The sequence below is a fragment of the Heterodontus francisci genome, chromosome 15 (genome assembly GCF_036365525.1).
Source record: "Heterodontus francisci isolate sHetFra1 chromosome 15, sHetFra1.hap1, whole genome shotgun sequence".
Lineage (NCBI taxonomy): Eukaryota > Metazoa > Chordata > Chondrichthyes > Heterodontiformes > Heterodontidae > Heterodontus > Heterodontus francisci.
The window spans coordinates 34,175,440-34,190,790 of record NC_090385.1 but is presented as its reverse complement, the minus strand read 5'-3'; the positions used below and the strand labels follow the sequence as shown (position 1 = coordinate 34,190,790).

Genomic DNA, 15,351 nt, shown 5'->3' with positions numbered 1-15,351 from the left:
TCTCAGTACTTCAACCAACCTTCCTAGCTCAACCAATACCCTCAAAAACAGTTTAACTGGTCTTTAATCCCTGGGGCGCATCATCCGAAAGTTCTACATGTACACTGATGACAGCCAGCACTACCTTGCTGCCAGCTCTCATCCCTCTACTGTCTAATTTGTTACAGAGCAGAAATTTCATCCAACTAAATATTAAGACCAAAGCTGTTGTCTTCAGTCCCCACCATGTATGCCATTCATTAGCCACGGACTCTTGGGGTGGAATTTTATTCTCTTCCCCCGAAGCAGGTTTGGAGGTGGGGAGAGCATAAAATCAAGTGCGTTGGTGATGGGGAGGACCCCGCCACCATTCCACCTCCACTGAATTTTAGTCCGGGATGGAAAGGCCTGTGAACGGTTTTCCCGCCCCGCTGCCAATTGAGCCCCTTAACTGGATGATTAACCCCCAATTAAGGGGCCTCTTCCCACTGCAGCCGCAATTACCCAAGCAGTGGGCGACTGTGCCACCGCTCGGGAAGTATAGCACGTAAACCGTGAGGGCTGCTTTTCCGGTTTGGTTGGTGGGGGGGTGGTGGTGGGCGGTGTTGTGTCCCTTATTCAAAGGCACTTAGTGCTTGAACGAAGGACCTGGCATCGGGAATGGTGGGGGGGGACCCGCTGAGGGCCACCCCCCTGCCTTTACTGTGCCCTGTAAGTTTGTTTCCATCAAGTGCCCATTCAATTTCCTTTTGAAATCATTCATCATCTCTGCTTCCACCATCCTCGCAAGCAGCGAGTTCCAGGTCATTATCCCTAGCTGAGTTAAAAAGGTTCTTAGTCACATTTCCCCCTGCATCTCTTGCCCAAAACCTTAAATCTTTGTCCCGAGTCCTTGTACCATCAGATAATGGGAACATCTTTTCTTTGTTTACCCTGTCTTAACCCTGTTGTAATCTTGTACCCTTCTGTCAAATCTTCCCTCAATCGCCTTTGCTCCAAGGAGAACAATGCCAGTTTCTACAACCTAACCTTGTCGCTAAAATCCCTCATCCCCGAACAATTCTTGTAAATCTCCTGTGGACCCTCTCAAGGACCCTCATCATTCCTATTAACCAGAACTGGACACAGTACTCTAGTTGGGACCTAACCAGAGTTTTATACTGGCTCGACATAACTTCCCTGCTTTTGTACGCGATACCTCTATTTGTGAAGCCCAAGATCCGATATGCTTTTCTAACTATTCCCTCAATATATTCTGCCACCTTCAAAGATCTGTGCAGATGGACCCCTAGGTCCCTCTGTCCCTGTGCACTCTTTAGAACTGTACCATTTAGACTTTATTGCCTCTCCCTATTCCTTCTGGCAAAATGCATCACATCACATATCTCAGTATTAAATTCCATCTGTCACTTGTCTGCCCATTCTGCTAGCCTCTGTGTTCTCTTGCAGTCGTTTGGTATCATCGGCAATATCCAAGTCATTTATCTATACCGAAAAAAAACGGTCCTCGCACTGAAACTTGGGTAACACCATTGTCTACCATCCACCAGTCTGGAAAACAACTACTTACTGCAACTCGCTGTTTTCTGACCTGAAGTCAATTTTTTAATCTAAGCTGACACTGACCCTCCTAGTCCATGAGCCTCAATTTTGGTAAATAGCCTTTTATGTGGTACTTTGACAAAGGCTTTCTTAAAATCCAAATAGACAACATCCATTGCATTCCTTTTATCAACCTTCTCTGTTACTTCATCAAAACAAAATTAGTCAAGCGTGATCTGCCTTTTACAAATCCGTGCTGACTCTCCCTAATTAATACAAACATCTGCAAGTGCCTGTTTTTTTTCCTTCAGTTATTGTTTCTTAAACCTTATCCACCACTGCTGTTAAACTGACTGGCCTGCAGTTATTAGGAGGAATGTCCTTTATACCACTTCTTGAATAAGGATGTCACATTTGCCCCTTTCCAAACTTTGGGCACCTCCCCTGTATCCAGGGAAGGTTGGAAGATTATGGCAAGCTTTTCTATTATTTCCACTCCCACATTCTTAAGCAACCTGGGATGCAAACCATCCAGCCTACATGACTTATCCACTCTAAGCACAGCCAGCCTTTCCAGTACACCCTGCCTATCAATTTTCACCTTATCCATTACTGCTACCATCTCCACTTCTGGTATTTTGTCAGCATCCTCTTCCTTAGTAAACACCAGTACAAAGTACACATTCTAGCCTCTCCCTGCACCTCTAAGCATAGATCACCCTCTTTCTTTCCTAATATCCCCCACCCCACCTCTTACTACTTGCTTACTATTTATATGCCGATAGAAGATTTTTGGGTTCCCTTTTGTGTTAACTGCCATACTATTCTCAGATTCTTTCTTTGACAGTTATAGTTTCCTTGTGACTTCCTCTGTCAACTTATTGTAGTTGGCCTGGTTCTCGCTTCAAGAATTCACCTGACATGCATCATTCACCCTTTTTATTTTGTTTCATCATATTCTGTATCTCGCTCAGCTTCCAAGGAGCACTGGTTTTTATTCCCTTATCTTTCGCCCTTGTTGGAATATACCTACTTGAAACATCTCCTTAAATATTGTCCATTGCTCCATTAGTTTTTTCTGTCACTCTTTTGTACCATTTTACCCTCGCTATTTCTCTTCTCATCCCATTGATGTTCGATCTCTCCATGAACCAGACCATTCACAACCTTGATATTTGACCCTGAAATAAGCTTCCAACCACAAATCCATTCTTTTGCCAAGTCTACCTGCTTCCACCTCCATGGCAGCACCATCTTCCGTCCTGCCTCCACTCAACAGTTGAAACCCTCATCTGTGCCTTTTTTACCCCTCGACTGTTTTTTATTATTCATTCATGTGATGTGTGTGTCACTGGCAATGCCAGCATTTATTGCCCATCCCTAATTACCCTTGAGAAGGTGGTGGTGAGCTGCCTTCTTGAACCGCTGCAGTCCATGTGGGGTAGGTACACCCACAGTGCTGTTCGGAAGGGAGTTCCAGGATTTTGACCCAGCAACAGTGAAGGAACGGCGATATAGTTCCATGCCAGGATGGTGTGTGACTTGGACGGGAACTTGCAGGTGGTGTTCCCATGCAACTGCTGCTCTTGTCCTTCGAGGTGGTAGAGATCACTGGTTTGGAAGGTGCTGTCTAACTATTGAAATGATCATTTGGCTGCCCTCCCATCTTCCACCTTCCATAAACTTCCAAAATTCTGCTGTCTGTGTCCTAATGAGCCATTGCTGGTCACCCATCAGCCCTGTGCTTGCTGACCTACATTGGCTCCCTTTCCAGCAATGTCTTGGATTGTAAAATGCTCCTCCTTGTTGTCAAATCCTTTCATAACCCCACCCCCTCCCGATCTTTGTAGCCTCCTGCAGTCCTGCAACCCTGAGATCTCTGTGCTCCTCCAGTTTTGGCATCTTGTGCATCCCCAATTTTAATTGCTCCACCATTGGTGGCCGTGTCTTTAGCTGCCTAATCCTCTTCACCTCTCTACCTCTCCTGCTTTAAGATGTTCCTTTAAAACCAACCTTTCTGCCATGTCCTAATATCTGCTTATGTGGCTCTGTGAAATCTTTGTTTGCTCATGCTCCTTCAAAGTTGCTTGAGACGTTCTACTTTGTTAAAAGTGTTGTATTAATACATGATGATGATTGCGTTTCTGGGGCTTTCTTGAGCCCAAATTGGTTGCTGCATTTGCCACATCATGATAACTACAATTCAGAAAGTATAACCATTGAATGGATGATATTCTGAGTCAGTAAGGTCCTGTAAATATTCAAGTTTGTTTATATCTTTTCTATAAGAAGTTTTAACGGTAGTGAGATAAGATTGTGGCGGAGAGAGTGTTTCAGAAAAGCTTTAGGCTTTGTCATTGTTGTTCTGAAATGAGAAAGAGGGCCAGGTGGCCATAGATGAAGGATTTAAGGATGTGGCAAGAGGATAGGAGGCAGGATTAGGTTGCCATTGAGGATTCAATGATGTACATGAACAGATTTGTACATGATTTTTAGAGGTCATATTTTGAGGGATGGGTAGCTAGTGTTGATTTAATCATATATGCTTGATCAAATATGCTGCAGGACAAAATACAAGTGGCTGTATTTTGGACGTTGGAGTTTAGAGTGTGGAGAGTCACAGCCTGGCAAGGAAGACCTTGTACAGATAGAGCTAGAGGTGACAAAGCAATGATTTTGGTAATAGTGGTTGAGGGATGCAGAGTTGAGTGATGTTGCAGAGCTGAGTTGAAGCAATCGGTGATGAATGGGATATCTGGGGTTTGATATCCAACTCTGGGTTGAACAGGATGCCAAGATTTTCCATGGTCTAATTTAACGATAATGAGTGGATGAAAGCAGTGGCTTCATTCTTCCTGCTTTCAATTGCAGAAAGCTTTTGCTCACCATGGTCTTGGTGCCAGTCCGATTGTATAAAAATTATTGTGGCGATGATGTCACCAAGGGGTAATAAGCAGGTATTTCAGGTAATTATTGTGATAGAAAAGTCACTGACTGCATTGGGACAGTGGGGAGTGGAACCTTGCAAGGGCAGGCGCAAGGAGATACAATGGAGAAGGCAAAGGGAAAATGTGAGATAAGCTATGATGGTGAGTAGTTGTGTGTCATTCAGGAACTTTGGGATGAGAGGGGAGTGAGGTGGAAGCAGATGTCGCAGTGCAGATGGTCTTGATGATGGTGATTACAAATTAAAAATTTTGTAGTTAGTGATTTGGTGGAGGCATAAAAAGACATTTTAGGAGGCACTTAATCATAGAGAAAAGGGGCAGTGGGTTGTCCACACAGATAAATCTAAGGTTTTTAGGTAATAGTTAAAAAAAACATTTAACCGCCCTATAAAATAGTGATGTCAGCACAGGAGAAGCAGCTGATTGGTGAGTAGCTGGTGTGTCTTTATTTAAGTGCTAAGCTTAATAGGCCAATAAATAGAGGTATAGCAGGACAGCTCGGTCCCATGGAGTACACATCCTGTTCCATGTGGGAATCCCAGGACACCTCTCATGTCCTGGGGAACTACATGTACAAGAAGTGTTATCAGCTGCAGCAGCTCACGCTCCGGATTTTGGAGCTTGAGCAGTAGCTGACGTCACTCTGGTCATCCGCGAGACTGAGTGTTTTGTGGCTAGCACGTTTATAGTTGTGATCACTCCGCAGCTTAAGGATATGAAGGTGAAGAGGGAATGGGCATCCACCACCCAGTCAAGAAAGATCATGCAGATAATGCAGGAGTCCCCTTAATGCATCTCACTCTCCAACCAGTATTCAGTTGCGAATACTGGTGGCAATGATTGTTCTAATGGGGAGTGCAGTCAGAGCCAATTTCTCGGCATCATGTTTGGCTCAGCTCTACAGTAGGGCAAGAGGAAGATTGGGAAATCAATAGTGATAGGGGATTCAATAGTTAGGGGAACGGGCAGGCATTTCTGCAGCAGCAGAGCACTCTGAGGGGGGGGGGGGGGGGAGGATGAACAGCCAGTGGTCATGGTCCATATCAGTACCAGCGACATAGGTGGAAAGAGGGATGAGGTCCTGCAGGCAGAGTTTGGAGAATTTGGAGTGAAACTAGCAAGCAGGACCTCAAAGGTAATAATCTCCAGATTACTTCTGGTACCATGTGCTGGTGATTTTAGAAGTAGAAGGATAGAGTAGATGAATATGTGGATGGAGGTGGTGCATGAGGGAAGGCTTTAAATTCCTGGAACATTGGGACTGGTTCTGGTGGTGATAGGACCTGTCCTGGCTGGACAGATTACACCTGAACAAAACCCGGACCAAAATCCTTGTGGGGCAATTTGCTAGTGCTATTGAAAAGGGTTTAAACTAACCTGGCAGGAGTGTGGGAATCAGGAGGTGACAGAGAGGAAAAACAAGGTGCACAAAGAATTGGAAGAGACAAATAGCACTACAGGAAGAAATAGTAAGCTATCAGATGGGATCAGAGTAAGAGGCAATGTATGGGAATGCATGGAGTGTGGTAAACAAGGTTGGTGAGTTGCTGCTGCTGATAGCCATGTGGGAATATGATGTCATAGTAATAATGGCGACCTAGCTCAAAAAAGGGCAGGACTGGATACTAAATATTCCTGGATGCAAGGTGTTCAGGAAAGAAAGGAGGAAAGTTAGCTGTATTGATTAAGGAGAACATTATCGTGCTGGAGAGAAAAGATGTTCGAGAGGAGTCAAGGACAGAAACTATTTGCTTAGAGCTAAGAAAAATTAGTGGTACCATTACACTAGGTGTATTCCATAGGCCACCAACTAGTTGGAAGACGGTAGAGGAAAACATTTGCGAGGAAATTACAGGGAGGTGGAAGAATTCTAGTAGTAAGAATGGGGGACTTTAATTGTCCTAATATTGGGATAGTAATAGTGCTCAGGGCAGAGCGGAGCAAGAGTTTCTGAAGTGTGTTCAGGAGAATTTTCTAGATCAGTATGTTTCTGACCCAATGAGGAAGGAGGCATTGCTGGATCTGGTTTTGGGGAATGAGGTGGGTCAAGTGTCCATAGGAGAGCATTTAGGAGCACCGATCGTAGTATCATAAGGTTTAGATTGCCAGTTGCAATGAACAAGGAGCAATCCAGAGTAAGTATCATTAATTGGGATTGGGTCAACTTCAATGGGGTGGCAATGGATCTGGCCCAGATAAATTGGAAAGTACGTTTGGCAGGGAAAACTGTAACATAATAATGGGATGCTTTTAAAGAGATATTTCAGGTACCATCAGTGTACATTCCCACAATGGGGGAAGGTAGGACAAACAAGTCCAGAGCTGCCAAGATGATGAAAAGGATGGAAAGAAAGATGAATCAGATAAAGGGTGCATATGACTGATGTCAGGTGGATAATACAATTGAGGACCAGGCTGAATATAGAGTGTTCAGATGGGACATTAAAAAAAAGCAACAGCAGCAGAGAGCAAGAGAGACATCGTCTATAGACATATAAATAATAAAAGGGTGGTAAAAGGAGGTGGAGCCGGTTCGAAACTGAAAAGGGGATTTACGCATGGAGTCAGGGAACATGACAAAGGTACTGCCTGAGTCTTGACCAAGGAAAAAGATGCTGCCCAGGTCATATTGAAAGAAGTGGTAGTTAAGACACTGGGTGGGCTAAAATTGATAAATGAGCTATTAGATAGGCTGGTTGTACTTCAAGTCGAAAAGTCACCAGGACCAAATGAGATGCATCTGAGGCTACTGAGGGAAGTAAGAGTGGAAATTGTGGAGGCAGTGGCCATAATCTTCCACTTCCCCTTCAATAGAGGGGTGATGCCAGAGGATTGGAGAATTGCAAATGTTACACCCTTATTCAAAAAAGGATGGAAGGATCAACCCAGCAAGTCCAGGCCAGTCAGTTTAACTTTTGTGGTGGGAAAGCTTTTCGAAATGATAATTCGGGACAAAATTAAGTCATTTGGACAAATGTGGGTTAATTATGGAAAGCCAACAATGATTTGTTGGAGTCAAATCTTGTTTAACTAACTTGATTGAGATTTTTGATGAGCGAACAGAGAGGGTTGGTGAGGGTAATGCTGTGCCACACAACAGGCTTGTGAGCAAAGTTGAAACCCATTGAATAAAAAGGACAATAGCAACTTGGAAACGAAGATGGTTGAGTAATAGGAAACATGGAGTAGTGGTGAAAGGTTGGTTTTGGGAATGGAGGACAATATGTCTTGTTCCTCAGGGATTGGTGTTAAGACTGTTGCTTTTCTTGATGTATATTAATGACCTAGAATAGGATGTACAGGGCACAATTTCAAAATTTGTGGATGGCACAAAACTGTAAGTATTGTGAACTGTGAGGAAAACAGAGAGAGTGCAAGAAGATATAGACAGGCTGGTGGAATGGGCAGATGAAATTTAATGCAGAGAAGTGATTCATTTCGGTAGGAATAATGAGAGACAATATAAAATAAAGGATACAATTATAAAGGGGTTGCAGGAGCAGAGGGACCTGGGGCTGTGTGCATAAGATGGCAGGGCAGGTTGAGAAAGCAATTAGTAAAGCAGACGGGATCCTGGGCTACATAAATAGGGGCATAGAACTTTTTTTTAAAAAAAGAAAATTACGATGAACCGGTATAAAACATTAGTTCGGCTTCAACTGGAGTGTTGTGTCCAATTCTGAGCACCACACTTTAGGAAGGATGTGAAGGCCTTAGAGAGGGTGCAGAAAAAATTTACGAGAATGGATACAGTGATGAAGGAGTTCAGTTACATAGAGAAATTGAAGAAGCTGGAGCTGTCTTCCTTCGAGAAGAGAAGGTTTGAGAGGAGGTTTGATAGAGGTGTCCAAAATCATTTGTCTGGACAGAGTAGATGGGGAGAAACTGTTCCCATTGGCGGAAGGGTTGAGAAGCAGAAGACAACAATTCAAGATGATTGGCAAAAGAACCAATGACGACATGCTGAGAAAGCTTTTTATGCAGCACGTGTTTAGGATCTGGAATGTGCTGCCTTGGAGTGTGATCGAGGCAGATTCAATCGAGGCTTTCAAAAGAGAGTTGGAGGAGAAAAAATTTCAGGGCTACAGGGAAAAGGCGGGTGAGTGGGACTAGATGAGTTACATTTGCAGAGAGCCAGCGTGGACATGACTGGTGGGATGACCTCCCTCTGTGCTGTAACCATTCTATGATTCTATAATAAATGCAAAACACTGTGGATGCTGAAAATCTGAAATTAAAACCAAGTGCTGCAAATACTCAGCAGGTGTGGCAGCATCTGTGGAGACAAGAATTGAGTTAACATTTCTGGTCCATGACCTTTCTTCAGTTCTGAAGAAGGGTCACTGACCTGAAACGTTAACTCTGTTTCTCTCTCCAGAGATGCTGCCAGATATGCTGAGTATTTTAATCATGCTTTGTTTTTATCTTTGATTCTATAATCCTGTAGTATTGGGGTTTGGCTGAGGGAGAATGAGGCATGGATGAGCTTAATAAGGTTGTGCAAAATCTGTAATAAACAATGAGACCAGTCACGTGTCATGCATTTATGCTTAAATTTGTGGCACTTGGACCTAAGGATGCAAAGATGAAAATCGTTTTTGAAGCAATGACAGGAGTGGAAGATGAAGTATTTTTTGGGAACAAAGAGTGTTGAAAACAGAGAAGGAGCAGTTCAGGTAAGCAGTGGCAAACTTCTTGTGATAGATGGAATGCCAGAGAGAATGGAGCTGGAAATTTGTTGTGGAAATGGAGAAAGATTTCTTTATGTAGCTGGAGTGGCATTGGAGGAAAGACATGGTGTTGAGATGGGTGGGAGTGAATGACAACAGGAGACTGGAGGAGTTAGTGGTGGGAGATAGAGTTGTTTTGTTGTAAGTTGAAATCACCAAGAGTGAGGAGTTCTGAGTTGTAGAGGCTGAGAAGCCCAGCAGGTGGCAATGCCTGTAATAAATCTGCAAGGGAGGTTGGGAGAGTGGTAGGAAAATTTTAAGTTCATCAGGAGTGTTAAGAATGAGGTGCACAAAGGGAGAGCAAGCTACCAGATGATTGATGAAGCTGAGTTTCTTTTTGCAGCAATTTATGCCGCTTAGAGTCATAGTCGTTTTCGGTATAGAAGGAGGCCATTTCGCCCATCGAATCCATGCCAGTTCGCCATGGAGCAATCTAGTCAGTTCCAGTCCCCTGCTCGATCCCTATGGCCTTGCAATTTTATTCCCTTCAAGTGCCCATCAAATTTTGTTTTGAAATCATTGGGCTGGATTTTAAGCAGGAGGCGGGGCTCCCATCTCTGATTTTTTCTGACCCCTGGAGCAATCCTCCGGGCTTTTGGGGTCAAAGTTGAAGGAGGTGGGATGCCCATCCCTTTCAAACGCTTAATCGGGACAGGAATCCCGCCCCCAAAGGTGCTGGCCAATCACAGGGCCAGCAGCTCAACAGTATCGGCAGCACCATCGGGAGCGGTGGCCACTGCCAGTACTGCAGGAGGCCTGCAGTGGCAAAGATGGATGAGACACTGGGACGCAGGTAAATGGGATCGGGGTTGCTGGGGCTGTTCCGGAAGGCCCTGATGAGGGCTGGGTGTTCAGTCTGTGGGTCCTGGTGAGTACTATGATCCTCGGGCGGTGGGGGGGGTGGGGGGCGTCCCCTCCATGGGCCACGAATTGCCATTCGCAGAGAGGGCGCCTCATTTTCTATGGTGCCCTCCCCATGCAGCGGAGGCACCCCTATTTATCTTCCCCCCCCACCCCCTCCCCCCAAAATTCTGGTAAGATCCGAGTGGTGACGAGATGAGGCCTTTAATTGGCCATCAGTAGGCCACTTAAGGTCCTCAAAGGCCAACATCAGCCTATCCCACTCCCAGGAGAGTCAGGTCCGCAATCCCAGCGTCAGGTTCCATAGCGACCACTGCTGCTCCAATTCTCCAACCTTCTGTTCCTCCGCCACGGAACCTGACGTCGGACTGGGAACAAAATCCAGCCCATTGATTGTCTCCACTTCCACCACCCTCGTGGGCAACGTGTTCCAGGTCATGACCAGTCACTGTGTCTTAAGGTTCTTCCTCAAATTTCACCCCCACCCCCAAAACCTTTCAAGTGTCCCCTGGTCCTTGTACCATTAATTAGATTAGATTTTTTTAGATTAGAGATACAGCACTGAAACAGGCCCTTCGGCCCACCGAGTCTGTGCCGAACATCAACCACCCATTTATACTAATCCTACACTAATCCCATATTCCTACCAAACATCCCCACCTGTCCCTATATTTCCCTACCACCTACCTATACTAGTGACAATTTATAATGGCCAATTTACCTATCAACCTGCAAGTCTTTTGGCTTGTGGGAGGAAACCGGAGCACCCGGAGAAAACCCACGCAGACACAGGGAGAACTTGCAAACTCCACACAGGCAGTACCTGGAATCGAACCCGGGTCCCTGGAGCTGTGAGGCTGCGGTGCTAACCACTGCGCCACTGTGCCGCCCCAATTAATGGGAACAGTTTTTCCTTGTCTAACTTGTCCAACCTTTCCTTGTCTAACTTATCTAAGCATGTCATAATCTTGTATACCTGTTCAAATCACCCTTCAATCTCCTTTGCTCCAGGGCGAAGAGCCCGAGCTTTTCCAATCTAGCCTTATAACTAAAATTCCCCGTCCCTGGGATCATTCTGGTAAGTTGTCTCTGCACCCTCTCAAGCACCCCCACATTCTTCTTATTTGTGGTAACCAGAACTAGATTCAGTACTCTAGTTGGGGCCTAACCAAAGCCTTATAAAGGTTCAGCATGACTTTCCCCTAGCTGGTGTCTACAACCAGCGGGCATAGCCTCAGAATAAGGGGTAGGCCATTTAAGACTGTGATGAGGAATTTCTTCGCACAGAGGGTGTGAATCTTTGGAGTTCTCTACCCCAGAGTGCTGTGGAAGCTCAATCATTGAGCATGTTCAAGGCAGAAATCGCTAGATATCTAGATACTAATGACATCAAGGAATGTGGGATAATGCAGGAAAGTGGTGTTGAGGTAGATGATCAGCCATGATATAATTGAATGGCAGAGCAGGCTCGATGGGCTGAATGGCCTACTCCTGCTCCTGTTTCCTGTGTTCCCTGTTTCTGTACTCTGTGCCTCTATTTTTGAAGCTCAAGATCCCATATGCTTTGCTAAACTCTCTCACTATGGCCTGGCACCGATCAATACACATGAACCCCCACCAGGTCCCTCAGTTCCTGCACACTCTTGAACTGTGCCATTAAGACTATATTGCCTCACCCTATCTCTTTTGCCAAAATGTATTACCTCACACTTGTCTGTATTAAATTCCATCTACCACTTGCCTGTCCATTCTGCTAGCCTATTTATGTCCTGTTGCAGACAGTTCGTATCATCGTCACTGTTTGCCACTCCTAGTTAAGTATCGCCGTTTTCTGTCCTGAAGCCAATTTTTTATCCAATTGGACACTGCCCCTCCTATTTCATGAGCCTCAATTTTGTTAACCAGCCTTTTATGTGGTACTTCATTATTGTGTCAATGAACAGCACTTTGGGTCAAATGTTCAAATGCATAAAGGTGAGGAATTTTAAAAACAAAATTGTATTTCATGTCTCCCAGTTGATCCTGTGGCTGGATCTTGATTAAGATCTCAATACACAAATTCAGATTTTTAGTGTCTTTGAACTATGGTATGTTCAGCTTACCTGACATTTCCAAATTTTTGCAGTTGATTGAGATAATTGATTGCAATATTTAGTTGAATGTGAAGTACTGCAAACACAGCCAATGCCTGGTCAAAGGCAAGACTTTATACTGCACAGCTGTGTTCATAGGCAATGTCGCTGCATGTGTGTATATGCATGCTTGAATAATCTGACATTTTGGCAATGTCAGTCCTGAACTGCTGTGTTCAGCTAAGGTTTTATTGCTGACCTATTTAAGTATAGTTTTGCAGATCTTAAGATAAATCTTGTTTTATTTCATAGTGTGCTAAATTCCATTATTTCTTTAAGACTTTTTAAAATTCTTTCATGGGATGTGATTGTCGCTGGCAAGGCCAGCACTTGTGCCCATCACTAATTGTCCTTGAGAAGGTGGTGGTGAGCCATGTTATTTTCCAGTCAATGTTAATTTTCTAATCATATACTGTTCCACAAATTCTATGTTATCTTCATTCAATTAAGGAGCATCAGGGAATAGTGATTTATGAGCTTTCCAAATGAAAGGTTCACAGTGTAAGTTAAAGTGTACTGAACGAAGGATATCAAGAAAAATTGAGTAAAATAAACTTTGTTCTCACTATGCAAGGACAGAATTAGGGTTATTGCAGACCTGACTTCTCTTATTCCCTGCTTTTTCATCTCGTGTCCTCATCAATATTTTATCTTGGTACAAAATCTTTGAACTGTTTTGGATCTGTCCCTGAAAATATCAGCATTTTCATATTGCATAATGAATTTGAAATTGCAAACACATTGTGTAAACCTTGGAAAAATTGTGCCTTCTGAGTGAAGTTCCTTTTTTTACATTTGTTTGTATTTAGGTACAGCAGTCTTGATATACAGTACAAAAGGGGTAAAGGCACAAGAGCAGCATTCCTATTTTAGTGAAATTTAATTTATTCAGTCAATTTTCTCCACCTTGGGTTTTGATCTTTGGATACAATATTAAAAAAATTTTGCTTTTATAAAAATAGGTGCTTACTTATGGAGTTGTTGCCCTATGGTCATCCAGATCTAATTGGTAAAGGCATCATCTGATGTCCTGTTCAGCCGTGATTTCCGATTCAATTCCCTGTCGGTACTGCGTTACCTGAATTGAACCAGGGCCCAGAATTTGGACTCCTCATCTTCGGTCCCCAACTCCCCCACCATCCCTTTAGGCTAGGAAAGAGAAAATCAGCCAGTGTTCTTGGTAGAGAGGGCAGGGTCTTGCTCAGCTGTGCTATCTTTCATAATCAGTTAGCCTGCCAACATTGTCTAAACTCTCAAAGAATGGCCATCTGGGCAAAATATGTATTTCATAAGTGTAGACAGTTACTAATGCTTTGTGGGTTAATTTGCACAATGGTCCATTACCTTTCAAGAAATTTGGAATATTGTTTTAATGTTTTGAAATGTGCAACAATATATAAATGAAGTATTGTGGCCCACATTGATGTGTTTATACTTGCTGTGAGTACATGGAAAGTCCTAAAAAAAAACAATTAGCTATAGGTTTTCAGTATTTTTATTATTTGGAATTTACAAAGGATATTTGCAATGCGATCCCCAGAACACGCAAATGTTATTGGAATGCCACATAATAAAAATGGGATTTGAATTTGGTTACTGGATGCCAGTGGCCCTGGAAATTGAGTTATGTGTTTTCCCCCGCCCCAACTTGTTATGGATATTTCAATCAGAAATTTCCTGGGATAATAGCTGAGTGACCTTTTATAAATAACTTACTGTATAAAACACTCACTTCTATGTATTTGTGTTTGTACTATACACTGCTTGGATATGGTGACCATAAAGATTTATGAAATTATATTGGTAAAAATCATGCAAAATTGATGGGACCTAATATGAAGCTTAATATTAAAATAGGTCTTTATGTCTATCCTTTGGCTTTTCTAGAGATTTGGCTTGCCTATTAAGAGCTGGGGCAACTTTGTGCCTCTGTCTTTGGCAGGTTAATAAGTTGCTGTAAGATAAGAATTAAGTATTTTTTGATGGGATTTCTTAAAGAAATTTTACATTTTTTCTTTTTTACATGAGCTACCAGTTACAACTTCATTACCTGTACTGCAATTATTTTTACACTCAAGTCGTCAATCAGTAAAATGGTTTAGAACTTCTCATGTTCAGTCGCCATTCTTTTAAAACTTTTAGTTGTATATCTAAATGTATACAGATGTGTCTTTATAATCTAAAGCCAGCTAACAAGCAAATGTATTTTGCATTGTAATTGTCTCAGTATAAACAGGTTGTTTCCTTTGACCTTAATGGAATGCCATTTAGTTCACTTGAGACATTGTGATCATAAGTATGCATTACATCATTTTTAACAGCACCATAGCCCGCATCACACCAACCATAGTACAGGCACACTGTCAAAGAGCAAAGAAAGGGAGGTGGAGAAGAAAGAGGTGGAGAAGTTGAGGGATCGATCCAGAGAGAGGGAAAAGAAAGAAGATAAAGAAAGAAAAGACCGCAAAAGGGTAAGAGAGAAAAGCTTGAAAATAAAGCAGATGCAAGTCAGTGTTGCACATTTTGCAGCTTGTAGTTTTCTGCTGCCAATAGTATCTCTGTTAATGTGAATCTGTTAAATGAGTGATTACATTAAAATGATACCAGTTGATTGGGCATTTTTCTTACTTTTTCTGCTTTTTGACTTTTCTTGGGCTATATTTATGTATTTGTTAAAGCTTGTAGTAATATACGAACATGTATTGATTTTGATTGTCTGCTCTCTCAACTTGACTTTTTAAAATTGTGAAATCTGCAAGTATACTTAGATTGAAATTCTTTCTTGAAAATCCTCCTTTTGTTATCTTCGATAGAATTTTTTCTTCTTCTTCCCAGGATCATTCAAATAGTGATCGAGAGAACATACAAGAATCAAAACGGCGTAAAGATGAAAATGGGACAGTTAAGTGTTAATATCTAATCTGCTGCTGCTGTTAGAATTCTGAAGACAACTTAACAGATCCAAGATAGCTAATTGCTGCCCCAGTGGAGTACAGCAAACAACCTGTTGTCTTCAAATTAGAAAAATGGCCTAGAATGCTGAACAGTGGAATGAAAATGGGAATTAGACGTGACCAAAGGCGTTGTCTAATAGATAAGTTTTCAAAAGACCTTTAAATAGAGAGAGGACTAGTTTAGAAAAGGAGTTCAAGTGTAAGC

At 42.8% G+C, this 15,351-nt stretch overlaps 1 protein-coding gene across 1 annotated transcript in view; it reads left to right on the top strand.

The window, feature by feature from the left end:
- thoc2 (THO complex 2) overlaps positions 1-15,351 on the top strand; it is a 183,081-nt gene that overhangs the window by 152,232 nt on the left and 15,498 nt on the right. The window contains exons 34-35 of the mRNA XM_068047366.1: positions 14,514-14,663; positions 15,028-15,094. Of these exons, the coding sequence (XP_067903467.1) occupies positions 14,514-14,663; positions 15,028-15,094 (217 nt within the window). The remainder of the gene's footprint in view (positions 1-14,513; positions 14,664-15,027; positions 15,095-15,351) is intronic.